Source organism: Falco peregrinus, chromosome 14, assembly GCF_023634155.1.
Source record: "Falco peregrinus isolate bFalPer1 chromosome 14, bFalPer1.pri, whole genome shotgun sequence".
NCBI lineage: Eukaryota > Metazoa > Chordata > Aves > Falconiformes > Falconidae > Falco > Falco peregrinus.
The window spans coordinates 23,761,694-23,789,599 of record NC_073734.1 but is presented as its reverse complement, the minus strand read 5'-3'; the positions used below and the strand labels follow the sequence as shown (position 1 = coordinate 23,789,599).

Genomic DNA, 27,906 nt, shown 5'->3' with positions numbered 1-27,906 from the left:
GGGGGATGTCATTCTGAAAGCGGGTGCAGGCACTGGCAGGGGAAGAGCTTTCCCCAGGGTGACCCAGCAGGGCCGGGTCTTGCTCCAGCTCCCAGCGCCAAAGGCTGGACCGTGCCGCAGGCCCAGCATCCCTGCAGGATCCTATCCAGATGTCCAGGGGGGCTGGGTCCTCAAAGACACACAAGGCTCTTGCGTAACAGATTGCCAAATTCAGGAATAGTTAAAATGCCTCTTTATTAATATACAAACCTAGCAACATTTAAGCCAACCAAAATATCAAATGAAATAAAGCACGATATAAATACAGCGTATGTAACAACACGGCCTCAGTGGAGAGCAGCAAACTCACCCTGACTTGTGCACTTGGGAACAACTGTCCATGTCCTCCCATGGGGTCCAGTACCAGAGCAGCTCCGTCTCTCCCAAACCCCTTTGAACCCAAAACCAGCAGATGCGAGACCACCGCTCCTCTCAAAGGCAGACCACCCAGCGCAAGGCTTCTACAACCCCAGACCTCAAAGGGTTTTAAAAGCTCCCCGTGCTGCTACAGCCCGTGTGTCGGCTTGCCATGACCCTGCGAGGGGAGCGGGAGAGGGCTGCCACGGACGGGGAGCCACGCTGCTGAAGTTGCTCCTTGTCTGCCCCACCTCAGCTACGCCCATTGCACAACGCTCACAAACGTAAGGCACTAGGAAAATGTTTTCACAGGTTCAAACTTCTGCTGTTCTTAAAACTTCAGCAGTAGCACACTTCAGAAGCCCTGCCAGCCCTTTCAAATCTGGTCTCAGCAGACTGATAAAAGCATGAAGGGGCCTGGGGGGAGTAAATGGGTGCACCCGATGCCCAGAAGCAATGGTGGAGAAGGGATGTGCTGGTGCAGTTCACAGGGTGGCAGTCTCTGCTCAGGGGACCTGCACCGGGTACCTGTCCAAGACGCAGGGAGCCCTTCTCCCGCACAGCCCAGGTCTCCTCCACAACTGGTGACAGCAGGAGCTGTCACGCGTGCACAGCCAGGAACAGAGCAGAAAGTGAGGGGAAGGAAACACCTTGCGTCTCGGGAGCAGCAGCAAGGATTTGATCTGGGCCAAAGAGGGTTTTCCCCAACTCTTCCCGCAGATGCAGGCAACATTACCAGCAGCCAGCTGCCTGGCAGGCGGTCTGAAAACAACTGCGCTCATGGTGCATGCGTGATCCTTTCCCCCGTGCACGGCTTGGGTTGCTTTGCCGGCAGAAGCGCGTATGAGCAGCGTAGTGCATCATACCTGCAAAGCAGCGCTGGGTGCCGTGCTGTACCTCAGAAGCCAGCCTGACATCGGGCACCCAGCACAGCTTTGAGACAAACAGGAGCCTCAGAGCCATCTCAGCAACCATCAGGGGCAGCAGCAGATGCCCGCTGCTCCCGTGTCCCCTGAGCCATGCCTGCACGTGTCAGCTGGTCCAGCAGGGAAGCATTCAAGCAGAGAATTTTGTTTCCTTTAATGCAACGAGACACTCATAGGATACTCTACACCAGCCCCGGCTTCTTTCTTTAAAGAAAGAAAACTCATTATAGCACGAGCAAAACAGCGAATAAATCCATTTCTGGGGGAAAAAATAAAAAGGGAAGGTGTCAGCCTAGACAGCTGTACAGGCACGGGGGCTGCTGGCTCATTTAGCTTAGTTCATTACAAATTCCAGCCTCAGACCCGCGGCATACTGCAACAGCAGCCTCCGCCAGCCCCAGTGCTTGCTCAAAAATATCTGCCGACGGTTGTGTCTGCTCACACACTCAGCACAGCTTTCCGGGAAGAAAACCAAATGGCAGGCACAATCAGTGCTCAAATACCTCACCTAAAGCTTTAAGGCATCTACAAATATTTGAAGGGTTTTTTTCCTCTCCCAAATGCAAAGACTGTTCTTGCTGAGGGCTGTAAGCATGCTACAATCACAAAGCTTACGGAAAGTTTAAAGTGCAAAGAAAATTTTCAAATGCTTTTCAGAGACAGCTTGAAGTCATCTGATGACATTAACCCCCCTCCCTTCCCCAGGCCCTGTTCCCTAACTGAATGGGTTCTTTTTTTAAATAAAAATGCAAACAATCAGTTAAGGAAAAAGTTTAAAACAGAAAAACATCCCAAACGGGGCACAAATTAATGTGACCATGTATTACAATAAAATCATTCGGGAAGACATAATCGGAAGGTTGTGAATGTTTTGCTGGACGCTGGCAGCAGCTAAATGTTCTATTTAAAATAAGAATGACTTCTGCTCTTGCAAGCAACTCCTCCCTCTCAAAACATGGAAACTACCTTGTTTCTATAGATTTCTTCCCAAAATGTAACCATCTTGTTAAAGCGTGCTGGAAGGACCGGGTCAGTGATGTCAGTGCTGTACCTCCACAGGTGAGACACCACTTGCAAGAACATGCCAGAGAGAGACAAGTGTTTCGAGCAAGCGAGTGCGCGCACCCCTGCCTCCGCTGTGCGCACGGTTTCCTGCACTGCCAAGGGAGATGAGAGAAGGAAATGTATGTTGGAAAACGAGCAGCACTGCTGCTCTCGCCTCCTCAACAAGCTGTCCCGGTTCTGCCCAGAGCCACTGCCACCACCTCGGGCTTGTCCAGCAGTAGGGCTGCAAAGGAAGATGCTCCCTGGGCTGGGAATCGGGGCTGATCATCTTTCAAAGGCTGGGCTTCAGCGGCTGAGTAAGGGGCAAAGGATCAAACCGCAGTCACACCTCCCCTCCCGCCTCAGCTCAGCCACCCTGCCATCCCCTTGCCTGCTTTTCTTTCGCCGTGCCTTGCTTTCTGATGGGCAAAAGGAACTGCTGCACTCAGCCGCCTGAGGAAGGAGATTAGAAGAGTGTAGCAAGAGTGGGAAAACCCTGGCACAGGGAGAGGGAAGGTGAAATGGTGGAATATACAGTGGCCACAAACCCGCCTGGGAGTTCGGATGTTGGCACCTGCACCGTCTGCAAGTTGAAGAGCTTAAATTGATGCAGAGAGAGATCCAGAGCCAACCTGGCTCAGAGGATGAAGCATCAGGTAGAATGAAGAGAAGAACCTTGCGCACAAGAGGTCCCACAGCAGCACAGGCTGGAGTTCAGAGCTGCAGCAGTAGAACAGCAACATGATCCGCGGCAGCTTGAATGCAAGAGTAGAAAGGAGGAATCCAAGCTTACACCATGACTCGGAGATGCAGTGGAAGTTTCAGCATAGCCTCCCCTCCTTGCCACAAAGTACAAAAAGAAGCTGTCCAACAAGGCACACCAAATGTGGACACTGGAGCCAGCACAGAGAAAACCAGAAGAAACTAAGTCTGGCAAAGACACGTGAAAAATCACTGTAACACGCCCTCCTGAAACAGAAAACATCATTCCTAAATAGACTGCTTTAATTTTATCCTCAGATCATTAAATATGAACAACAATCTCTCTCTTCTCTAACATCCATTTTTACGCAAGCCTTTCAGTACTCACTCAAGAACTAACAAAACACCAGAGCTTCAGAAAGGACACAGCAAGTGCAAGACAACGTAATACCTCTGGAAAAACCATTTAAGGGAAGTGGCTGCCCAGTAAGTGCTGCCTCTTACACAAGTTCCCCACGCCACAGACGACACTTGGGCAAGCGAGTCCCTCCCGGCTGCACCCTGCGGCGGATGCCCCACCGCCACGCCAGCAAACCCCTCAGACGTTCAGTTCTGGGGGCAGAAAACCCAAGCCTACACGTGCCAAGCGCATGCCACTCACAGTGGCCTGTCCCCCCACGGCCCACTAATGTTTCCTAAACATTTATCACTGATGGGTAAAAAGCTTATCCTAAATGGGTTATGCTCAACCGATGGTATTTTAGCAAAAAAAAGGAATTTCCTGTATTAAACTCCAGTTAACTTCCCTTGCAACAAAAGATGCCTGTATGAACAACATCTCCAGGACTGTTCCCGTTCTGGACAGCAAAGCTCAGAGATCTGGTAACAACCCCACGACGGCTCCGCACGAGGTGCGCCGGGCAGAGCTGCTGCTGCTGCTTCAGCACAGAGCGAGGCCGTCGCCCCTGCTGCTGCAGAGGAGAGGGATGCTATTTTAGTGTTTCCCACCCAAGGTTTACAGTCTTCCCGTGCAGAATGAGAACAAACCGCCTTTCTCAGCAGAAAGCATTTTAAGGCTGAAAATCAGGATATATGATTTTACAGTCCGTGTTATTTAGATGCGTCACAGCAGCTTCCAAGATATGATTTCCAATTTCCTAACCTGAAGGTGTACTAAAGGTGGTAGCTCTTTGACTGATTTTGTTGTTCTTTTTTTAGGCACTCTACTTTTAATCATCAGATAAGGGATTAAAAGCCTTACATCACCATTTAATACCTCTGGAAGAAAACATTACACTAGAAGGACCTTCCTCGCTCTCGGTATCTAGCACTATTTTAAAACATACTTTCCAATTGTTCCCTTGACAGGTATTCAGGTTGATGAAGGCAAACTATTCTTTAACGTTGTAAGGTCAAAAATAGCTGCCAGAAATTAAATTGACTAAGCTTGAACAGCAGTTGAAGGCTACAGGTTCTGATATAAAACAAGAATCAGAATTCATAGCAGGGAAAGCCAGAGTAGGCGTTAATGAGCTGCAAGACTAACAATTACCAAACCATCTATCTCTGGGTTTCGAACAGCAACCATAGCGCTGCAGAACGTGTCGCTGTATCTCTATCAGCATGATGGAAAACTATTTTCACACTCTATTTTTGGTACTGAAAAGTCAATAGATCTAGACATAAAATAAACCTAAGCAGACATAATGACAAAAGTAGCTCATAAAACGCAATTTTAATGTCTGAACTGCTGGGGAAGAGACGCCCGTATCAGAATTTGTCTGAGGAACTAACAGGTGCCTATAAATTAGGGGAAAGAAAAAATAATCACAAGGAGGACTATAATCTGGCTGCAACTTCAATGATACTTCATGAACGAGTGGTTGGTAGAGGACAGCATGCTGCTAACATTCCAGTTTGGTCTTAACTAGTTTTAACTCTGCAGAGAACAAACTGAATGGTTCGAGCTAAAATCTCTTTTCAGGGGTTGCAATAAGTACTTTTTAGCTCGCCTGGGCTGTACACTTTGTCTCCTGAAGAAGCATCATGCCTCACCAGGAACAAGAAATGGTCAAGAAACTCCGATCAGAAGGGCTGCTCCAAGACACATCCCAAATATCATGTATAAAACTCTTTCTTTGGTTGAAAGCCTGTTTCCCTGGATAAGGAAGGCACAGCAACATCCCATAAAACCAACAGAGGGACCAAGATCCTCCTTGGTATGCACGTCCGGCACAGGAACAGTGGGATCACAGTATCTCTCTATGCAATAAAGACATGCAAGAAGTGATCAGATTTTCAACTGCTATTAGATGCCCTACGAACCTTTCATTTAAGCAATTAATTCTAACACACCAAGCAAAATTTCAATTCAGAGAGCAGTTAACAGGGGAATGTGGAAGAAATGACAACCAAGTGGAATCTCCACCTACAGCAGCCACGCAGGGTACTCTCGGTTGCGAGATCTCAAAAAGCTGTCCTGCTATGGTCACCACATTTCAGAGACTGGAGAATTTTTGCATGTCAATTCAAAAAGATGTTTGCAATCCTTGAAGAGGTCACACACTACAAAGGAATTCACCACTCACAAAGGAGAGAATGCTCAGCGAAGACCTCTGCGTTCAACCTACTACAGTGCATGCTCAAATCCTTAATTCTCTTACACCCTTTCCTGACTCTCCACCCCTAGCTTCCACAGCTTCCCTATCACCCTTGATGGGGGAGCTTGCTCTGACAACCTCTATCAAGGGGTTAAGGTTTTGGGCGTTCACCTCGGCTGCCTTAAGGGCCATCCGACTCCTTTTGCACACTGAGAACATCTGGATCATGAACTGGCAGAGCCCGCGCTGAGCTGAAGGCATGACCTGAAACAACTAAAGCAGCAGAAAGCAAACTTCAGACAAGAACCGTGGAGGGTTTTGAGCTCGTATTTACACTACTGATGCTTGCTATTTAACTGGAAAAGAAAGTGCCTCGAACAGGTTCTAGACCCTAGAAAAAGTGTTCATCATGGCTGACAGGGCAGACATCAGTGCAACACTGTGTTTAAACTCCAGACGGAAAGATGCTGGAGCAGAAAGACCATGATGAGTATGCGGGTGGCAGAAGTGGGGAAAATGTTTAACAGATCTTTTTCAAGTAAATAAAGAGAATCTTTGCTTTTGATTGTGCTCACAATGGGAAGAAGAAAAAGAAGAAGACGTAAATGTGTGCAATATTCAGCATCCCCCCAGCCCTTCACCATTTACCATCAGTGTTCGAATCAGCTCATTTTGACACTTGAAGAAGGGGTGAATCCCAGCTGCGCTGTTTGAAGCATCTGTGTGAGGAGCATGACACAAAGAGCTTTGCTGAAGGAAAGCAATTTATGATCCCACTGCCACACTCCTTTCACTCCGTCTATTCAATCCCTTCAGCTGAGGTACTACCAAGGCAGAGAAGTGCGTGCCAGTGAGGTAGCTGATCGTTCTATTGCTGTGTGCACCAACGTGCCGACCCCTCTTACAACGCGGTATGCGGAGAGCAGGGTGAAGTCACAGCGTTCATCTGAACCACAGGCAGCAAACACCTGCTGTCCCATGCCTTACGCTGGAGAGGAGAGAGGAAGGGTCTAGTCCTCAGAGGTTCACCCCAATTCTTCCCACCACCACGAGGTGAGGGCCCCTGGTGGGGTTCACTCCTATACAGGCTTCCCATGGACTTCTGGATGCATGCTCAGCACTGTGCTTCATCTGCTGGGGCACAGGGGAGCCTGGCAAGCAAAGGGTTGAAGGAGGGAGACCGACAGGATTGGGAAAGCTTGAAAATTAAAGTTTTAAAATATACAAAATATAACACACTGGAAAAAGTTTAAAAGTTGAAGGACAAGAAAGGAAAAGAAAGGAATACATGGAGCGAGGAGAAAGGACTGGAAGATAGTGGGAGAAGACTCCAGCGTGGGAAAAGGAGCAGGTCGGGTCTAGTCAGCACTACTCCCTCTGGTAGCCGCTCAGTTCCACCTCATCCTTGCGGCGACGGTGTGTGAAGAGGGAGCTGAAGGGGTAGAGCTTGGCTTTGGCCTGGAAGCGCTGCCCAGCAATGTCAATCTCATACTCGCCCTGGTTGATGAAGTCAGTGGTCACCACCAGCTCTTCTCCTGTCTTCTCGTCAAAGTGCTGCACGAAGCCGAGGCAGACGTGGCGCTCCAGCGTGTAGCTGTAGGCACTGCTGGTGGTCTTGCCCACATAGCGGCCGTTGCGGAAAATGGGCTCCCCCCACCAGGGCCAGAGGTCCATATCCGTGTCATGGTCCTCAAGAATGAACATGGTAAAGCGCTTGTACACACCACTCTGCTTCTGTTCCAACAGTGCTTCCTGGCCGACAAACTGCATTCCCTGGGGAGAGAGGGAAGCATCAGCTGATGAAAGGAACACAAACTGTAGTGGTGGCCGAGTTTTAGCAGACAAGTTTACTGACACGAGGTCAACTTACGCTTGGAACTTACACCCTGTCAAGACAGGTTGCTTCTATATGTAAGAAGCCCAGCTCAGATAGAAACTTTCCTATCATATTTGTTGTTCCAGATGTTAAAAGGCACAAAAATCTTCGCGAAGCCGGCCTTTAAAAACATCATTCTAATTTTCACCAGAGTGAAAACTGTGTCACCGTTTCTAGTTTTTGCCATTTTTCTGGTTCCAGAAGTCTACTGTGTTTTATAAACCAGAGGGAAACTGTAATAGCACATGAAATTTGTATCCCTAATCACTACATCCCCTTCCTGAATTGATACAAGCAGTTGTTTTGGCTTGTGCAAAGATGCAAGAAAGAAGACAGACAAGTGACAGTGGCAGCACCTGCCACCCCAAAAGCAGGATACAACTCTATGGTGATTTACATTTCAGTAAAAGCAGAGAACTCCCATTTTAGTAAAAACAGAAAACACCTGTCCTCTGTGCTTATCCTCATATTTAACATCATTAAATGCCACTTGGTGCACAGGCTGGCTTTTGCTTCATCAGATTGGGAAAACAGCTGGAAGAAACACAAACTCTGAGCATCTGTAAGGTAGACAGCACCCCTGAGCAATACAGGACACTACACAGATCACCAGGAATGCTGCCCAGGAAGGAGGAAGACAGAACATTTTTGGTATTTCTAGAACTTTGCTGAAGCATAAAAATATAGGTTATAGTTATGCACTACACGCAGCTCCATCAAAACCAAGGCATCTATCCATTCGGCTGGCAGCCTTTTCAATTCAGTACCGCTCTTCCACCCACCCCAGTGCAGGAGGCGGTGTACCTTGTCCAGCTTGACCTGGAACTCGCGTCCACACTCCATAGGAGTGGTAAAAGCGTCCAGATCCTGGCCCCAGAACGCAAAGAACTTCTCAATGCGCAGGCTGCGGAGCGCGTAATAACCGGCATTCCGAATGCCGTACTTCTGTCCCATGTTCATCACCTCGTTGTACACGTGAAGGGCGTACTGCAAAGGAAGGGTGAAACACAGAGATGCAGACTAACACCCGGAGAGAGCAACAGCATCTGACACCACCATGGACCCTAGGGTGCCCTGCCGCTGCAGCACAAGAGGCCTGTCCCACTGGAATGGGACACGAAGCGGAGAAACTCCCCCTGGTGCCTGCAGGCAGCTTTCCCAAGCTACAAACCAGACCTTTCATACCTGTGTCAACTTGGAAAGTGTTTCTGATTATGCATGCAAGCAACCTTTTTAATTAGCTAAGGCTACAGTGTACTCTTACCTCTATGGGGATATAAAGCATGAATCCAGGTTCTCCTGTGTGAGTGATACTCATCACACGGATGCCATTAGCATAGCCCACGCTCATCTCCTGCAGAATCAGAGGGGGTGAAATCATCCAAACCGGAACACAGCAGAGATCCAGGGGGAGCACAACGTGTAACACAAACCACACCGGCCAGCCCTCTCTCCCATTCCTCACTGTATTCACAACCAGCACGTACTTGCAAAGAATTTGAATTTAAAAATTCAAATAGTGATGTCACATTACCCAGACTTCTTAATCACTTCATGACACTTGGCAATAAGCCCTGGAACTAGGTCAGGACACAGGCTTGTATTCGAGATACAAGACAGAAGTTGAATAGCAGCTATCTGCTCAACTTCTTAATGTGACAGGAAACAATGACTCCCCGGTCACCGATCCCAGCTGCTCCTCTGACCGACAGCTTCCTGACTGATTATATGAAATATGCCGAGATATAAAATGGCACCAAGCCTAGAGTGAGTGGAATAGCGAAACCAAACGCATATTCACCTATCCATTCAGCAAGCAGAACCCACAGAGGAGTAGTTGCAGTGAGCCTAGTGAGTTCATTACCAACTTCGCTCGGAAACTGCAGCAAACCTGCGTGTGAATCTAAATTCCCTTCTAACTATCCAAAGCATAATTCTTCCCCTCCTTCCACAGACGCTTTGAAAAAACCTAGTGGGGTGAGAAGGAAGGAAGCACAGTCACTCACCTTGCAAAAGAGAGAGGGGAAGTGTTCTGGAGTCATCGGGGCATATGACAACTCTGACAAGACATCGACAGCACGGGGGCCGATCAGATTGAGAGCTAAAGAAGGGCAGGTAACAATACTAGGATAAGCCTGGAGAAGCCTTGCCCGGTGTCTACCTTACATATGTGCACACTCCAATTTCTAAAACCTTAGTGTTTACTGAACCAATAGGTATGTTTACACTTAATAAAGGAGGAAAGAGACATTAAACTCTCCCTCCTGACAGTGCACAGCAAAGGAAAAGCTGTCTCCCAGCTCAGGGCATGCTGGAAGGAAGTCTCTGAATTGCTGTTCTCATCCAGCTGTTTGGAAAGGAGACCCAGTCACCACTCCGACACCTTAAAAAATTAACGGGCATGCAGCACAAGACATCATTTGTGATTCCAGGCTGTATAAGGAGGTCTGCATTCAGTGATTTCTTACCCGTGTACTTCCAGGTCACGTCTTCCATGGTCAGGTTGCCGTCGTCGGGTAAGCGGTTCTTCAGCCAGGCCCAGCAATGGACTTGTTGGTCAGTAGGGGAGATCATGAAGAAGCTGGAACAAATTGAAACCACAAACAATGAACAAGCAGCCACAAGATGATTCAGTTCATTCTTTGTCCATGAACTACTGGAGCGATCCAGCAGCCTCTGAGCTAACAGGAGACCAAAACAAGCTGGTTTGCAAAAAAACACAGCTAGAGTCTCTGGATCAATGCCATCACTTCTGTCATGATGAGAAACCCCAGCCTTCAAGCATTAGCAGCAGTCAGTCCAGTGACAAGAAGGGACTAGAAGTGGAACACGGGCAGTTTACAGCAGGTTTACAGGGTACCTCAAAAGCCACAATCGCTTTGCAGAAGGTATTTGCAGCTCTTCACGACCAGTGATTGTCTGCTCTGACAGTCAGAAGAGTGCATGGTTCACACAGCAATTTCTTGTTTCAGTGTGAGTCTTTTCACACACAATGGCAGTTATTATTAACAGTTTCCAAAAAGAGAACTCCACTTGATATGTGAAAATGAGCTACTTGTTGCATAAGTCTTCTTTCATACAAGCTGCAAGTTAAAGTACATTACTGACAGAGATAACATCTGCAGAAATGACTAGGCAAGGAGGAAGGCTCCTGGTTTCACACAGAGAAGGACAGTACTTTTAAGCAATACATGAATACAGACAGAAGAGGAAGAGAAAGAAAAGCTGTTTCTAATTGAAAGAGCAGCAAAGAAGAATGCTTTCATACCAATACAATGAAAGCACACACAGAAAACGGTCCAGAGAAATAAAATCAACATTCAGCTGGGACATGCCTGTGAAGAAGTAGTTTTTTGATTGAATGCCAAAGAGAGCCCAAACTGTTGAGTCTAAGGATGAGATACTGTGATCATGTCAGTTTGCACCAGAGAGCACACAAAAAACAAACCATGGAAGACTGCAGAGCTGAGAATTAGAGTACCCATACTGCAATGCAAGTTGAAATAATCAAAAAATAGTATTTTCAGCATGCAATTTCAGTGAGGAGACTGGCCAGGAGCCAATGAGGAACCATTTGGTTTGCACTTTAGATGACAACCTAAATTAATAAACTCTAATGACTGCTGAAAACAAATTGTATTTCAATTGTGCAATTAAACATCTGAAGGCCTAACATTTTGCAGAAACCTATCTTCATCTGTAGTCTCAGACAAAGGCGTATTTCCCCCAACATACGTAAATTCAGGAGCTCCCTTTCATTTGGGTTACTGAATTAGGAACGTAAGTGGAAAACTGCAATTTTTCTTTTTAGTTTACAGTGGTGAAAAAACTTTGTGATCTTCATTAAGAGGTTCTTAAAGGCTCTAACACCCAGAGGGTGATGGATAAAGACACTGTCTGCATACTTACCTGCGTTTGCTCAGTCGTGCTATGCTGCAGTCATTCTCATAACCTCCTTTCTCATTAAGCATGCCCGTATGCACAACATGCCCAACTGGCACATCCAGGTCATTTGAGAAGAGATACTGCAGACTCTCCAGGGCCTGGTCTCCTGTGGACTACAGGAATTGAAAGGGAGAGAAAGTCAGACAACCTGTCTGAGCAATACAAATCCACTGGGGCAGTTTAAGATCGCAACGTCCTGGCCCAAATTCATTAAATTCGTAATGACAGTGAACTGATGTCTGAAGTGTAATAGGATACAATGGTGATGTAGTGCTGGAGGTCAAATTCTGTTGATAGAGTAAGCAGGTATTTCTATAAACTGTACACCCGACAGACAAAAAGCAAAGTTCTATACTAAATATTGTGGTACAACCTAAATTTGGTCATACAGCTTGACTTCCTCTATCTATCCCCAACAGGGGACACACAATTTTGTAAAAGCAGTCAATACGAAACTGAAGGCCACTCTTACCAGGCTGATGCTTTGCCACTTCCTAGGTACTTACGCTTATTTCGAACTTGGTAAAAGATGACATGTCAATGACACAAACTGCTTCCTTACAGCACTTGACTTCAGAACCCACAATATCAAACCAATCCGGTTTGTAAAAGGTTTTGCTCTGATCCAAATCCAGCAGATCTGATGTAAAGAAGAATCAACGGGTCAATTCAGAAACGGGATGAGCTGAGATCTTACATAGACCAACAGGGATGCACTAGGCAGAGGAAAGTATGATCTCACCTTTCCCAGGTGGGACAAAATATTTGACTCTCTCAAATCCATGCTTTTCCATCCACCTAGCTCCCTGTGCATCCAGGCGGTCATACAGCGGTGAAGTACGCAGCTGCCTGCCAGTCTGGAAGTCCCAACGGGGAACTTTCAGATCACAAATGAGGGCTGCAACGGTAACCCAAAGGTATGTTATTAGGCAAAGTGATTATCTTTACCTAAAATTTTTTTCCAGGTTATCAGTACTTACTAATATCTGAACCATTAATAAAATATCCTCAAGACAGCTCTGACCTTCCTCTTCTGGTTTTGAAAATCGACAAATCTGTTCTGATCCATTTATAGCTATTCAAAATCAGAGTAACAATATTTGCACAGAAAGCTTGTATTTATAGATACTTATGGTCTTATGACAAATCTGTCAAGATAACAAAACCTCTCTATTTTTCATTAAGTCATATTGACTAGCATTAATTATGCATAATTCTTCCCTGACAGCACACTGTATCAGACACTTATCATTTTGACAATACTAATCCTGGGGTAGGCAGCCCACAGTGACAAGGATCATCTAATTCACCTTCTTAAACACTGGCAGTTCAGCCTTCTCTAATTATTGAAGCTTTTCCACATGGCTCCTATAGCTTTTCAGCTATATATATATATATATATATATGTATATATATATATATATATATATAACAATATAAAATATTCTTATTTAGAAAACATGTTACCCTAATAAATGTGCAGCATCCTCCCTGGTCACCACTGGGGAGTAATAACTCAAGGATGCCTGAGTACTTCTTCGTAAGTGTTACGTTTCTACGTAGGTCATAAGCTGCTTAAAATTCAGGATAAGGCGAGTATTTCTTACTGAATACTTCTACTAGTTTTGCCTCATAGTTAATGATGCAATGATTTTCTTGGCATTATCTAGTATTGGCACTCCTGAAAGAGTGGTGGAGGAAAGAATATATTAGAATGGGAACATAAAACCGCAGAAATTGAATACAGTACTTATCTTGTAAAAAACAGAGTGATTCTGTAGCTATCAGCATTGAGATTTGTATCTGAAAGCAACTGCAGGATAATGGCCAGAGTATAAAGTGATTTTTCTGGGAGGAAGGTCAAAGCATAAGGTTTTTATTTCCTGGATACAGCAGGACTAAGAGGTTTACCCAACTTCTCTGCTTTCACCTGAACATATGTTTTTAGTTTAGACTTGGTATTCAAATAATTGTTCCTGTTTTGCAACTTGTGGAGGACTTCATACGTCTACTTGAAACTTGTAAAGAAGTTGTCCACATGATCTCAGGACAGATAATCAAACAACAGGAGGCAACTATGGCTTTAGACAGGGCACAATGATGTCTCGGATCTATTCTGCAAGGTATTTATCACAAACTTTGACAGGAGAAAGCAGAGTATGTCTACAAATACTTCCTGAATGATCTAAGATAACTGTAACACATACTCTTAAGTTGGAAGCGATGGTATTTCCACACTATAATGATGTGCAAAGAGTAACAATGTTTGAGACAGTGTAATATTCCCAGTTAAGACCTTGGCATTGTTTTATCAGGCTGGAGTCCTACAGAGATACACACAGATCTCCCCATACCAGAGGCAAAGCACAGAAATAGAAGAGAGCACAGTACTGACAGCATTTCTTTTAAGAAAACTTAGTAAGAACATTGCTAATACAAAAAAACCCTATCCTTTCCTTTCTCCTCTATAAAAGAGGCCCTACTGCCACAAAGGAGGCCAGGAAGAAGGAAAATCATTCTCAGAGTAATGCCAGAGGAGAGACAGCACAGCAGAGAGGAAAATCTTGGACAACCTGGCCAGCACTGAATGCAGAGACCTCACTTACGCATTACTTCCATCACACGGTGACGGAGGAAAGTGCGACTGCTCTGAAGGGCACCAAAACGTTTCAAATCCAGTGGCCAGACGTTTTCTGATGGATACCCATTTACCATCCACTCTGCCAGATACCTGATGGAAGAAGTAAAGAGTGAGCTATCAGCCAGTGTCTTAAGGGAAAGAGTCTAATTTTGAAGTCAGAAGCAAAGCAATTTGGACATGAGAATTTCTTGCAGTACGGAGAGAGAAGACAACTAACATGGTATTCTAAATACTAGCAGAATCTGGAAGGTTTCCCTTTATAAAACCCATCCACCAGATTTCCAAATTATTAATTTCCCATTAAGATGAAACACACAGGGCCACAGGAAGTTAAGGACACGTGGTAAATGAAGCCAGAGCCTGGGCAGGTAGCCTGGCTGACACCGTGTCAAATCCTCAGGCTACACTAAAAAGGAGGTGCCCAGTATGTTTAGGTCGGAGTTAGGAGGCCGACTGCTTTTGTCATTTTTCAGTACCTGGTGTAGGCTCAGCCACAAACCATCAGTGACAGCATTCATTCCAGCACGAGGTGCCAGCCAAGTTATGTTTAGCTACACTTCTAGCAGTGAAGGAGGAAGGCATGCTCCAGAGCTAAAGGACAAAGGCAGCTCAGACCAAAGCAGAGCGGAAGGATCTGTTCACAGTCAGTAAACAGAAAAACACAGGGGTTTGAGACTGATCATTAAAAGTTACATTAGCAAGCTAAGCTGCTTATCTTGAGGATGTAGCAACAAATGGACAAATCGTGCTTTTACCTTCAGAAATACTTTGATTCTTAGAGAACCTGACTGCAAAGGTTCTCTATAATTTATATGACAAAGAAAAAAATAATGAGTTGCTTCCCCGCTGAGTTCAATTATTAGACAATGGACAGAAACTACTGGAGACAAATGCATATACTAACACCTGCCATGACAAGTGAGCAGCTTGTTAAGAAGGCTGTATGGCAGAAGGGATGCTGGGCTGCCAAAACCAAATGGCAATCAGAGGGAGTGAGCATCATTCGGCAAGCAACTTTGCTGCTGGGATCACACTTACATGCCTGTCAAAGTATTTACATTAACACAGCAACTGGGTTTTACTGGGAAATGATTCCATCCCTAGCTCACTGGCAGCTTTCAGCAGTACTGGCAGCACTGGCATCACATATGTGGTGCTTCATCTGCATCAGATTCACTCTGCTTTCAGAGAAATTAACTGCTGTGTCAACTTGAATGATCTAAGGACTTCAATCAAATAATAAATTAAAGGGAATCACGGAGTACAGAAGGTGAAGGAATATATCCTTTGCTAAGCTTTTGTCTCTTCCTGGTAGATAAAAATAAGACCAGTTAGCTCTAGGGAAGCTTACTTAATCCCCAGCCGCTCACTGCGATGTGATGCCAGAGGAGAGGTGTGCAGGACGGCAGAGTCCAGCACAGGTTTGGAATACACACAGGAGAACATAATCGGAACATGGCAATTGCTCCTTTCCTTCACTCAAGTTGGAAAATAAAGAGGAGTCTTTGTCAGAGAGGAGGTGACAAATACTGACCAGAACATTATACACAGAAGGATCATCTGAGCAGTCTCTTTTCCTGGTTAAAACCTTACTTACATACGTAACGGTGATAAACCACTTACTTGCCTGCTCCCCCACCATATGAGATACCAGCTGAGTTCATGCCAGCCAGAACGAAATAGCCCCGCACGGTGGGTGACTCTCCCATTATGCACCGCATATCTGGTGTGAAGGACTCGGGGCAATTCACTAACTGCATGATCTGCAGAGCCTCCAAATCCGGCATCCTGCGCAGAAGGGCACTCAGAAGGGGCTCTAGGACCCAAAAAAAAGACAAAAAGTCACAGCCTTCAGTCTCGACGCATTTCAGCTACTTCACCTTCACACCTGACAGCACAACAGAGCCATGCTGTTATCTAAACAGATGGAAACTGCTTCCATGTTTTGAAACAGTTACAGGATAAACCGTTTACCTGCTGGAATCGAACTACTTGACATGGATCACACCGAGTACCATAAAAGCAGCCACACCAATCCAGACCAAGAGCCCAGTATTGTTTTCCACAGCGCAAGAGCATGTTCAGTTTTGTCAGGGCAAACAATAGGAACAAACATCAAACAGATACCCAGTGAGGAGTAAGAACAGGCAAATCGGTATGACGCTTGCCCCACGCACTCTGCCAGCCTCCACTCACCATCAGCTCAGAGCATTTCATAAACTCTGGATAGCTCTCCCTATTCAGTAATCCCTACATCGATCTCTCGCCTAAGTACTTGATGACCAGTCTTCAGCAAACTCATGAAAACATCCTACAGACACTGCCAAGGAGTTCCACATGTTTATCATTTGTTGTGTGAGGAGTCACCTCCCTTTGTTTTGAAATTCACACTCCCATTAACTGTTTCTGATGCCTCCCAGTTGGCAAAACAGAAGAGAGTGAACTCTTCCATCTATCCTGTCCATCTCATTCAAGATTTCATAAATGTCTGTTTATTTCCCTCCCGTCATCTCTTTTTCCTAGCCCACTCAGTCATTCCTCACTTGGCAACTGTCCCAAGCTTTGATCAGCTTCTTGCTGCTCTTTCAGCGGGCCTTCTCCAGTCACACGACACCCTCTGGAGATATGCAGCCTACGACAACCCCTACCTGGCAAACCAAGGATTTAGTATTGCATGATGATTGTGTTTTCTGCTCCTTTCCTAAGAATGCCTAACTTGTCTTTTGCTTTGACTGCTGCTGGGCTGATGTCTTCACAGAACTAATACAACCCCAAGGTCAGTTCGAAGCCCATCATTTTGTATGGTGAAAATAAGACCATCCCCACACACCCCCAGACACTTACGTCACTTCACATTTATCCTCACTGAATTTCCTTGCCACTTCATTGCCCAGTCACGCTGGAAAGGTCTTTTGGCAATTCTTCACAGTCTGACATTTGAGAGCATTAATAATGGGATAAGCTACCTATTTTGTTTTTCTTGTCCAGAAGTTACCTCTGCATAGTACTGCGGGTAAAAACCCTCACAATTCAGCACCAATAACACTCCTCTGCTTTACACAAGCAGTAAAATAATCAGATTTCACATTACCTAAGAAGTTACAAACAGAAGGTCTTTCTGACCTGCTCTTTTTCTTCCCTCTCTTGTGCATTAGAATTCCAGAGTGAGAACCTGTAGTTACAGGGGTTTTTTTCTCATTGTTAAAAAGAGAGATCAGTATTAGATTTATCCTCATCTCCATCCCAACATTTAAGCAACTGTAAAGGTTATTTCAAAATTGAAAGGTGTTCCAACAAAAGAGATCAAAGCAGTAATGCAAGAGCTCAAACCACAGGAACTGCAGTGCTAGAAAAGGATCAAATATTGGCTGAGTAAGCTCTGACTCTGCTCAACTGTTCGGTATGTTTGAACGGATAAAAGGGCAATGCTGGAACACAGCACACAGTTGCTTCTGAAACTCTGTCAATTTGTGGGTGCCAGCATGTAGCTGCTTTTCACTTCAGCAGTACCTAGAAAACCAAAAAGGAAGTGGGTGCAGAGCTCAAGCAATTCACAGTGAAGCTAATATCTTCTAGCAAGTCTGCAGGCATCTACAGATCTAAAAACCTCTAGCACAGGCCAGAACAAAACTGCACCCCATCCTGGCTCCACCCCCTGGAGTTCAAACTTCTATGGTATCAATATGGCATCTCACAGAAATGGAAGTAAAATTAATTGATTTAACCTGGGGAGTAGCTGGAAGAACACACTACCACTGCAGAGAGAAATCAGTAAAAAATGCATGCGCATTCACAAGGGATGCAAAGTGCTCTGACACAAGGGAAAACAGGATCCTTGAAAAAAAGGCAAATGTGAAGATGAGAGGGCACACACAAACTTATCAAGAATGAAAAGGAAGGGGGGGGAAGAAAGGGATTCATTAACTATGCTGTGTTCTTTGCTACAGAAAGAGCCCTCCATATAAAAGTACATAAAGAATAAGAAAATAGAATCAAGTAAAACAGGAAGAGAAAGACAGAATATCTGGAATATAAAAACCACCACTGTCAATGGTGGGATGAAATCCGGGAAGCAACAATACCAAGTTCTGTCCACAAAGCAACCGCCACCGATGGAAATGCACTTGGCAGTCACTACTGAAGAGAGAAGCCAAAACAAAATACCACGGCTACATGGCAGGTCAACAGCACCGATCCCCAGTGTCACAAGCAGAGCAGCATGTGGCACTGACAGTCAAAAATCAAATGAAATGGAAAAAGAGTGCTGCAGAGTTTATGCAGTACCTCGCTGCACTAGAGGAAATTCATACATGCTAAGGGTTAGTGGGTGTTTTTAAACACTACACAGATATCGATGTAGTCTCCTTTGGTAAAGGGGTTTTATGTAAATTACTGACAAATGAAGAAGTGAATGAATTTAAGAGAACGTTCATCTTTCCCACACCCTTCAGGTAAAGGCAGACACATGCTAGCTGGTCAACAACAGCCTGCATTGCTGCTAACTCGGCCTTCTGCTGAAGCCATGTGCTTCACGTGTTTCTGAACAGCAGGGCCCAGAGGGCTGTGACCAGTGGCAGAGTCGAGCTGGAGGCCTGTAGCTCCTGGTGCTCCCCAGGGTCAGGACTGGGTCCGGTCCTGTTCAACTTAGTCATCACTGACCTGGATGAAGGGCCTGAGCGTGCCCTCAGCAAGCTGCTGATGGGACAGAACTGGGAGGAGTGGCTGATACACCAGAAGGCTGTGCTGGTGGGGATGGGGCCAGGCTTTTCAGTGGTGCCCAGCAACAGGACAAGGGGCAATGGGCACAAACTGCAACACAGGAAGTTCCACCTGCATATGAGGAAGAACTTCTTTACTGTGAGGGTGACTGAGCACTGGGCCAGGCTGCCCAGACAGGCTCTGGGGTCTCCTTCTCTGGAGACATTCAAAGCCCAGACGCAACACTGTGCAACCTGCTCTAGGAGAGCTGCTTCAGCAGGGGCTGGACTAGGTGGTCTCCAGAGGTCCCTTCCAGCCCTGACCGTGCTGTGATTCATTGCTGTGGGAATCTTTCTTCCCTAACATACCAAAATGATCCCAATCTTCTTGAAGGTTCTGAATCTCCAGCTGGTTCCGTCCCTCCGTGAAGAGAGGTTTGGGGTTTTTCTCAAAGCCTCCCGAGAGGATGCCACCTTGCCAGTTGCGTATGTAGATCCTGCCATCTGGGTCTACAATAGCTGCAGACGAAAGAAAAGAGGTGGGAAGGGAATTGAGAGGAGGGATAGCTGTGTCAGGCAGCTGTTCCACAAACACCAACGATGGGGTGTGCTGACAGGCTGGTGGCCTCCTGACACGAGACGGGACAACCTCAGTTCCCCAACCCCACACTCTCACACTGTTCTGGTTCTTATGTGATACCTTGGTGAGCAAGTTTAGATTACTGAACCAGCACTAACTCCCACCACAACCATGCATGTTAACTTTGGGGCAGCGCAGTGAACTGAATTGAGCCTGAAGAGCACCCAAGCCAGGAGGATGGTGTTACCAGGAGTGGGAGGACACAGGAAGGAGTCAGACCCCTTGTGGGACTGACAAACTGTTATACTGGCTTAGTTCCACCGGAACTACACCCCAGACCAGACCTTCCACCAAAAGATGTCCTGCCCTCCCCCTCTTTCTCTTCCTATTTTGAGGACAGTTAATTTTAATGGGGATGCATCACTGATCCAGTTTGCTGCAGACCATCAGCACAAAGGTGGGCAGCACTGGGGTAAGGACAAACAGCTCTAGATTGCTTCTTCCAGTGGTAGTGCCAACTTGAAGCATTTATGATACTCCACCTGACATGTTCCGTAGCAATTGTTTCCATGTACAGAAAAGCTGTGAATATATATCTCTCTGTGTGTGTGAATATATATATATATTTTTTTTTTTTTTAAATTACTCAGTCAAGTAAAAGCAAAACACTTGGGGACTCTGGTCAGGGAGCTGAATTCCCTGGAGAGTATATACACTACTCCCTAGAAGCAGAAAATCTTGCTAATGACTGAGAGTAAATAAGCAGAGCCTTCTACTTCCCAACCACAGTTTTCAAACACAAGGGCTTTTCTTTGAGATCCAAAAGCCAGAACATGGGGAGGAGCAATTACCTCAAGTGTTTGGTTGCCCCTACAGCTCATAGACATGTAAATGCCATTGTAAAGCCTTAGCTTCAGTTGGAGGAAAGGAATAGATGGGCCATTTGGGGACAGCAGCCTGCAAGGAAAACACAGTGCCAAGGCTAGCACCCTCTCCAGCCCACAAATGCAAAAATCCAAGTCTGAGAGACACCTGCTAGCCAAGCTAGAGTCAAGGTCATTCTCCTGCTAATTTGGCAAACTCTGAAAATCAACTTCTGCAGCAAAAACTTTCACAAGAGATTCCTTCTACCACTGAAAGGATATTCAGACCAATTCAGCTAGAACACACTTCACAGTCCCAAATAAGCTGAGAACCCACAGCCCTCAGTTGGCCTTTTTGTCATAAACTACGTGTTGCCTTGGAAAGGCGGATATTATTCACTGATAAAAGCAAAGCAGAGGTGAAGAATCCTCACTTGGTAAGCTGCTTGCCAGAGGTTCCTTCAAAGGATGTGTCAGGAGGTAGAAGTGTTCGCAGGCATGGAGGGGGATATTGACTGGTTCCTTCCCAGAGTGCCCCAATTCATAGGCCCACTGAAATAAAAAACAAGTGCAGGTTAGAATGCTAAAGAAGAAAATTAACTCCAATAAAAAAGGCAAGACAAAAGCACAGGTCACCTCTGTGAGTTTGCTTTCACAGAAGACCAAGTAAGATTTGGTTACCTGCCCTAAACCTTAAAATAGACACATATTTTTCTTTTCTCAGAATTTGCGTTGTTTAGGATAAAGACTGTTCTCTGTTCCTCATATAAGATCTAGAAAAGTGGGGCTCTGATTCAAGACTAAGTAGTATATCAACTTACAATGCAAAAGCAAAATAAGATCTGTACACCAAGGTCAATACTAGGCTCAGCCTCTAGAAGCAGAATAGTCAGGATTTAGGTGCCTGTACTGCTAAGAACAGGTACTAATAAGCCAGCCAGCTGCTAGGTGAGAAACAGCAATTGTCAGATGTATTTTTGCAGTGGAGAAGACATGATACTAAAGGGGGAAAAAAAACTGGGGGCAGGGGATGAGAGAGAGAGAGAGAAGGGTGGCGAGAGACTTAACTGTCTCACTAAGGGAGAGCAAAATTTTCTTACTAAGAAAGCAAAATTTTTCATGTCAGAAGGGTGCACCCCCCAGGAGAGAGACCATGGGCAGAGTTGTACCAACAAGCTGCAGGGTGCTGCTCAGCAGTCTGTGGTGCCAAGCAAAGTGCTGTTCTCCTTCACACCCCTGCTGGTCTAAGACGCTGAAAAACATGATTTTAATCTACTCCAGTAAACCAAGCCAAAGGACAAACCAAAAGAAGAAAAAAAAGAAAAAAAAAGGAAAAGGAAAACAAAATCGTGAGGAAAGCGCACATGTTCTTAACCAAAGGGAAAAAAGAAAGAAAAATTTTAATAATTCAACCTGGCCAGCACAGTTGACAAAGTACTGGCACTGAATCTGTCCTCTGTCGGTCTCGACTCCAGTCACACAACCATTCTGGACTGCAACATGACTGACACTCGTTCGTTCGTAAATCTGGACACCTGGAGAGGACATGACAAAGTCAGTATACCACAAACCTTCTTTCCAATGTGTCAGGCTGCTAACATTGAAGCCTTATACTGAACCTAAATGCTTATTTTCTCTTTAAAACAAAATTTCTATTCTTGACCCAGTAATTCTTAAGCAAAACCCTGTTACTTGTAAAACGTCACGCAAACAATTTGTACATAATTTAAAGGCTGAGATTTACAGAACTTTTTCCCATGTGATAATCTGGGTGATAAATACACTCGAGCATAAAAAACACAAAAGGAGTCTCAACTACAGGTTTCTTTTCATTTAAATTTCTTTATACAACAAAGTCTGTAGTTTCAGATGGCAAGACTGGTTCTTCTATGGGAAATCAGTCACTTTGTGAAAAAAAAAAAAAAATAATCAATTAACAGTGCAAAAAAAAGATGGACTAAGAGAAATTGAGAGGTATCTTCCTAAGTAGCTTCTTCTAATCTGATGGACTTTCACCCTTAATGAGCTTCATCTCTGTTATCACATGTAACCTTTCTCCCACTTATAGACCACTCAAATTTTGCCAAAGTGCTGGGCAAATAGCACTTATTACCACACTTCCAAATCCATTTCCAAAGCATACGTGCCCAGTGAAACGTTCCCCAAGGACTCAGTCATACCTTTTCATTTGTAGGTAATTAAAACTCTTTTGATGTGTAATTCTGAATCGGGTCCTACGAAAGATTATTTTTATGATAAGAGAGTGTGCTTATTCAGAGAAATTAATAACCAGTAAGCACAACAAATTGGTGCCTGATCCATCACAGCAGATCTGTAAAGATTCAGTATGTTAAAAAAAAAGTAAATCAGCCTGTTTTTTGAGAAAAAAATGTATTTTACAGAATCTGAACCTTATGGAAATAACCAAATTTTGGTCTTCAGGGCTCAGTTAGAATACCGACAGAGACGCAGAACATAATTTTCTTTTATGGAAAGAAGGTGACTATCATGCAGGGGAGCACTCTATAGATAAAAAAACCTCATACCATTCCGTGAGGCAGCGGTTGCCAGAGCCAGACTCACATTGGCAGATGACACGAGTGCATCTTCTGGCACATACATGGCCCCCACAAGGTCATGGATGTTGATCAGTGGGTGGAGTTGTGCCACTTGCTTTGGGGTGATAATTTCACAAGGTATACCCATTACGCTGCCACAGAACATCAGAAAAATGCCGTCATTAGTCTTGCAGGAGAGCTGGTACAAACTTAAGATCAGTTTATATTTCCTGCTTATACGTACTTCAGCGATGAAGCAATGCGTTTCAGGGAGATCAGTCGATCCTGAGTCTGAGCCAGTGAAATAGAGCCTGTCTTCACATACCCTGGGACAATGACCAAAGTCGTCAGATTTGGACAGGATCTTCAGTTCCTTTTAATCTCAGACACACTGCTTTAATAAAATTGCAGACCTGTTGCTTCCACTACTCTGAAGCCTGGAAATCCCAGATCCTCAAATATCAGCTAGTAATGAAAAACCCCATCAGTCAACTTTTTAAAAAAGCAACTAAATTTTGACTTGTGTGCTAACTCTTTATACTACATTTACTCATGTTTATTAAAAAACAATCCATAATCAAACTTCACACATAGACCTATTAAAAGAGAGAGAGGTTACTGGCAAAAAGTGATCTAATAACTGCTCAGAAGACTAAAATCTCAACTACTGAATGCAGACATTTTTTGACTCTTCCACCTGCAATAGAGTAATACTAATCTTAATTACAGGCACAGTTATTAACCTCTGTTGAGTCTGACATACATCACAAGTCCTTGTCAGCAGAAAACTTTACAGCGACCAAGTTCTTGCTGTCAGTACGTGCCTAAGCATTTCAGAGGGAGAGGGAGAATTTCAACACAACATTTTCTTTCCAGGTTATTTCCAGGATAAGACTAGAGTAAGATACCTTGCTTTGCCTACGCTTTAGCGCTTCTGGTAACCACCTTCTCTTTTTGAGAAATGAGTCAGTGCAGAAAATGGGCCATTTGCTCCAGTCACTGCAATATACTTTTTAGCATCCTTGTGAAAATTCACCTGCGTTTGCCCAAGTTACAGACAACATAAAAGCTGTCAGTTTGCAGGTAGGATGCCTTCGGTTTGCCCATCTAATACTCCTCTTCCCACTCCTCTGACTGCATTAGTAACATCCCTTTGCATCTGATTCTGTCCAAACGTATTGTTTTTGAACAGGAACCACCAACCCTTAAGACACCATCAATTTACATTTGTATTTCAGTGTCAGGACTTTGATTCAGTTCCCCAAAGACTACTCAATGATTATACTTTCAGCACCTGTTACTACTCCCGTCTCTTGTTCCAGCTGCTGGTAGAGCTTGTTTGAATAGTCTGCCATCTTCAGCTCTATGGACACATGCCTGGCCGTGCTCACGATGCCAGCGCAGAAGCGAGTGGTACCAGCAGCTAACCTGCAGGAGAAGTGGCAAAGGTGGCCTCATGCTGCTGACCAGCACAGAGACGAGCAACCCCCCATCAGGTCAGGCTGCTCCAGCAGCTCTGCTGACAGCATAAACCAGACAGCAACCTCCCCCCAACGTATCAGACCAAAAGCTGGAAGTTGGATGATGCAGGGATAATGCAACCTTGAGAATGCTTTTCCTTCAGTTCGCTTTTGAAAATGCATTGTATTCCAAAACCATTTCTAAACCATTTCTTAACCAGTCCTAAACACTGAAAGTTTTCAAAGAAAGCACTTGAATGAAAAATTACCTTATGCTTAAGTCAACCTGCCAACCTGATTCTTTCTTTCTCCAAAGTAGGATTTCCCTCAAATGAAAATTAACTTGGATTTGAGTCTGGCATCTTTACAGTTAGAACGAGTTCCTCCTACTGGACAGCAACTGCCGTAGACAGGTACACGTATTTCTGGTCCCTTTTTAAACTGCCCTTAAACCACTGTCCATCCAGCTATTTGGTGAAGGGCTGCTGTAGAGGTAGAAACCTATTAAAAACTCCCTGCAGTACAGACACAGGAAGGCAAGATAACCAGGTTTAAGCATCTCCCTCACAACCTGCTTCCACGATACTTCCAAGTCATCCTTCCTGCTGCTAAAGCGATCCTGCGGTTTTCCATTTGCCTATGCAAGCCTTTGACAAGACTGCTTTTGGCCTAGCACGTCCATATTCTCTCAGCAATCCAGCCTGGGAACCAGCTGACTGAGGTATTCCTCACATCCCTGCTCAATGACAACCCAAACAGCTGACGCATAGTCTCCCCAGGCTGAGCTTCACGTTGTTTCTGCTAACGCAACATCCTTTTTACTTGAGCATGCACAGACTGAGCTTGTACAACATTAACTCAATGAAAGTCTGTAATGGAGTACTTGCACCCAACTCCAAGCTTGTAAAGATAACATTCTTACAAATGAAGCCTAGCACCTCGTTTCACTCAGGACACCGCTCACAAGCTCTCAGCCAAGACTGCCCCATTTCCTCTCTTTGCAACTATAAAGAACCCAATAGTACCTGCCTCCCAACCATGCAACGTCAAGGAATCACAGCTAATTATTCCTGAAGGCAGCAACAGTTGAGACGCTCTAAGCCAGACAGTAAATATGCTCAGTCCAGCACCTATTTAGGGTGTTAGAAGCTGCTGCAATAAACACCTCTCAAAACCCATAAAGCCTTAGCACTGCCTCGTACCCAAGGTCTCCAAACTGATTAATGAAAACAACACAGATCTGTCTGCAATGGAAATCTAACAACAGGTAAGGGCTGCACAGCTAGCTTTCAACAGGCGCTACGTGCTCTGCCAGACTGCAGATCCAGCTCACCAAGGCGTACAAAGGCTTGCATTCAGCCACACTGCAACGGCCTTACTTTTTTACAGATAGGCACTAAATCCTGCAACAAACGAGATAATCCCAGCCTTTAACCAGCTTACTGAGTGATGTTTTAGTGATGTCCGCTTATAACCTCCACATCTCCTGCAATCTCTTTTAAGCTTTGTTAGTGGTGTAATGCTTTTATATACGTATTGCATCCCACTTCTAGAGATGGTCAATAGGGGCTGGATGATTTACATGGATTTTTAGTTCTCTTAAAATGGTCCATCTGTCTTTGTCAGCTGCACTGTATTTTACATTATTACCTGTAATTATGCCAGAGCAGATGGGTATCTCCCGAAGGAACTGTGGTCCATGGAAAACCCATGCCAGGGCAGAGTTCTCCTGATGGGAAGTGCAGCCCATGGAGGACCCACACTGGAGCCCAGCACTGATCATAACCCCACCATTCACCCCTTGCGCTTCTTGGGGCGGAGGGTGGGCTGGCGGGGGAAGGTGTAGAAGACAGTGGAGTGCAGGAGTAAAACTGAGCATGGGAAAGGAAAGGTAATGCTTTCATATTTGGGTTTTGTTTCTCATTACCTGAATCTATTTTAACTAGCATGAAATAAACTAATTATTTAATTATTTTAAACTAATTCTCCATAGTGCAAGTCTGTTTTGCCCAAAGCAGTAACTGATAAGGGATCTCCATGTCTTTATCTTGGTACACGAGCTTTCTCAGCCTACCTTCTCCCCACCTTGCTGAGGAGGTAAAGACAGTGGCTGTGTGGGAGTCTGGCCTTTAACCAAGGTCAACTGACCTTGCAGGCCTGCCCTGTGCTTGCAAAAATGTAATAAGCGTCATTACTTATGTTCAGTATCATCTTATTCCAAGGGTCCAGGTGCAGAAATAGAAATAACACTTTACAGCAGACGCTGCTACGCATGGAAGTCCTGGTTCTTCGGTTTTGTTACCAGAAATCCTTACCTGCCCTGCTCAAGTAAGACTATATCCTTCCAACCCATCTTGGAAAGGTGATATGCCACAGAGGTGCCTGTGATTCCACCACCACAGATGACAACCTGCGCCTGTGCTGGCAAGGAAGCCGGGTGAGGTTCTTGAGTACTTGAGGTACTTCGCCGGGAGCAGGTCATTCTCCTCCATTTGGGGTTAGCCGCCCGCCACCGGGTATCTGACAGTAATCGGAGAAACATCCTGGCAGCTATTTGTCAGTTGTTTTTTTTAAAGCACCACCTAGATGTGTTCGGACGTTAACTCAGTACCACTCCTTCTAGGAAGGAAAAGATGAGAATCACATTACCGCTTATCTTATTATATACAAGGCTGGCAGCAGCAAACATCACATGGTGCATCGGGTATAAGTGGACATGGACAAGCTGATGAGTAAACAAACAGGAGAGCAGTTATTCAGTCCTGAAACAACAGCCTTGCTATTAAGATTTAAACTTGGATCGTGTCATGGGCAGAGCGTCGCACCATTTCTGACGGCGGTATAACTTGACAATGAGCTAAAAACCAGATGAAAGCTGGCAAAGAAGAGCGAGAACACTCTCACCAACAACAGGTAGAGTACAGAAAGCCAGCGGGCACAGATCACGCTCTGTGATCTTTCATAAAGGCTACTAAGAGGATAAGCTTTATCACTGACGCTGCCGGGCCCTTACCTGAGGAAGGAAACCAAGTCTGCGAACAGTCACTAGCACAAGGCACCACGGACGCGCCCTCGCTAACGTGAGCTTTGCCACCAGGCGCTACCCAGGACCTGTGGCAGCGCCCACCCGGCGCAGCCCGCTACCCGCGGCGGGGAGGTCACGGCAGGGCCCTGTGCTCCCCTCACCCGCGGCCCGCCTCACGCCGCAGACCCGCGCCCAGGCACGGTACCGCCGTCAGGCTGCCCGCGCCCGGCCTGAGGGGCCGGCGCCACGGCGGGGAGCCGCCGCCGCCTCGGCCTGCTCGGCCCCGCGCGGGGGGAACGAGGCAGGGCCGCCGGCAGGGGAAGGGCCGGGCAAGGAGCGGTGGCGGCGGCGGGCGGCCCCGAGCGGGCTGGGCCCCGGCGGCTGCCGCAGGAGCGGGCCGGGGCCGCGGGGACGCGCCGGCTCACCTGGGGCAGGGGGAGGCCTGCCTGACCTTCCGCGCTTTACGGCCGCCAGCCGCGGCGCGACAGCCGCCCCCCCGCGTCGCGTCACCCGCCCGCTGGCCAATCCCCAGCCCGGGAGGCGGGGGCGTGGTCGAGCGTCGCCCCGCCCTCTCCCGGCCCCGCGGCGCCCCG

General features: G+C 45.8%; 1 protein-coding gene across 5 annotated transcripts; it reads right to left on the bottom strand.

Annotated features, from left to right (window-relative positions):
• Positions 1-217: 217 nt before the first annotated feature.
• PDPR (pyruvate dehydrogenase phosphatase regulatory subunit) lies at positions 218-27,829 on the bottom strand. 5 transcript variants are annotated; one of them, XM_055818589.1, is made up of 18 exons: positions 27,739-27,829; positions 26,604-26,904; positions 24,123-24,256; positions 23,073-23,154; positions 22,817-22,980; positions 21,684-21,805; positions 20,705-20,822; positions 19,197-19,346; positions 15,754-15,946; positions 14,096-14,220; positions 12,232-12,387; positions 11,996-12,129; positions 11,454-11,602; positions 10,013-10,125; positions 9,551-9,645; positions 8,809-8,898; positions 8,349-8,531; positions 218-7,441 (listed from the first exon to the last, which is right to left on the bottom strand). In XM_055818589.1, exons 2-18 carry the CDS (start codon positions 26,828-26,830, stop codon positions 7,037-7,039), a joined length of 2,640 nt encoding a protein of 879 aa, XP_055674564.1. In that variant the 5' UTR covers positions 26,831-26,904; positions 27,739-27,829; the 3' UTR covers positions 218-7,036. The 5 variants fall into 5 exon arrangements, with proteins under 5 accessions (XP_055674564.1, XP_055674563.1, XP_027637065.1 ...); XM_055818588.1 differs by having other exon boundaries at positions 26,604-26,907; positions 27,739-27,814; XM_027781264.2 differs by having other exon boundaries at positions 26,604-26,907; positions 27,302-27,781.
• Between the last annotated feature and the right edge of the window lie 77 nt (positions 27,830-27,906).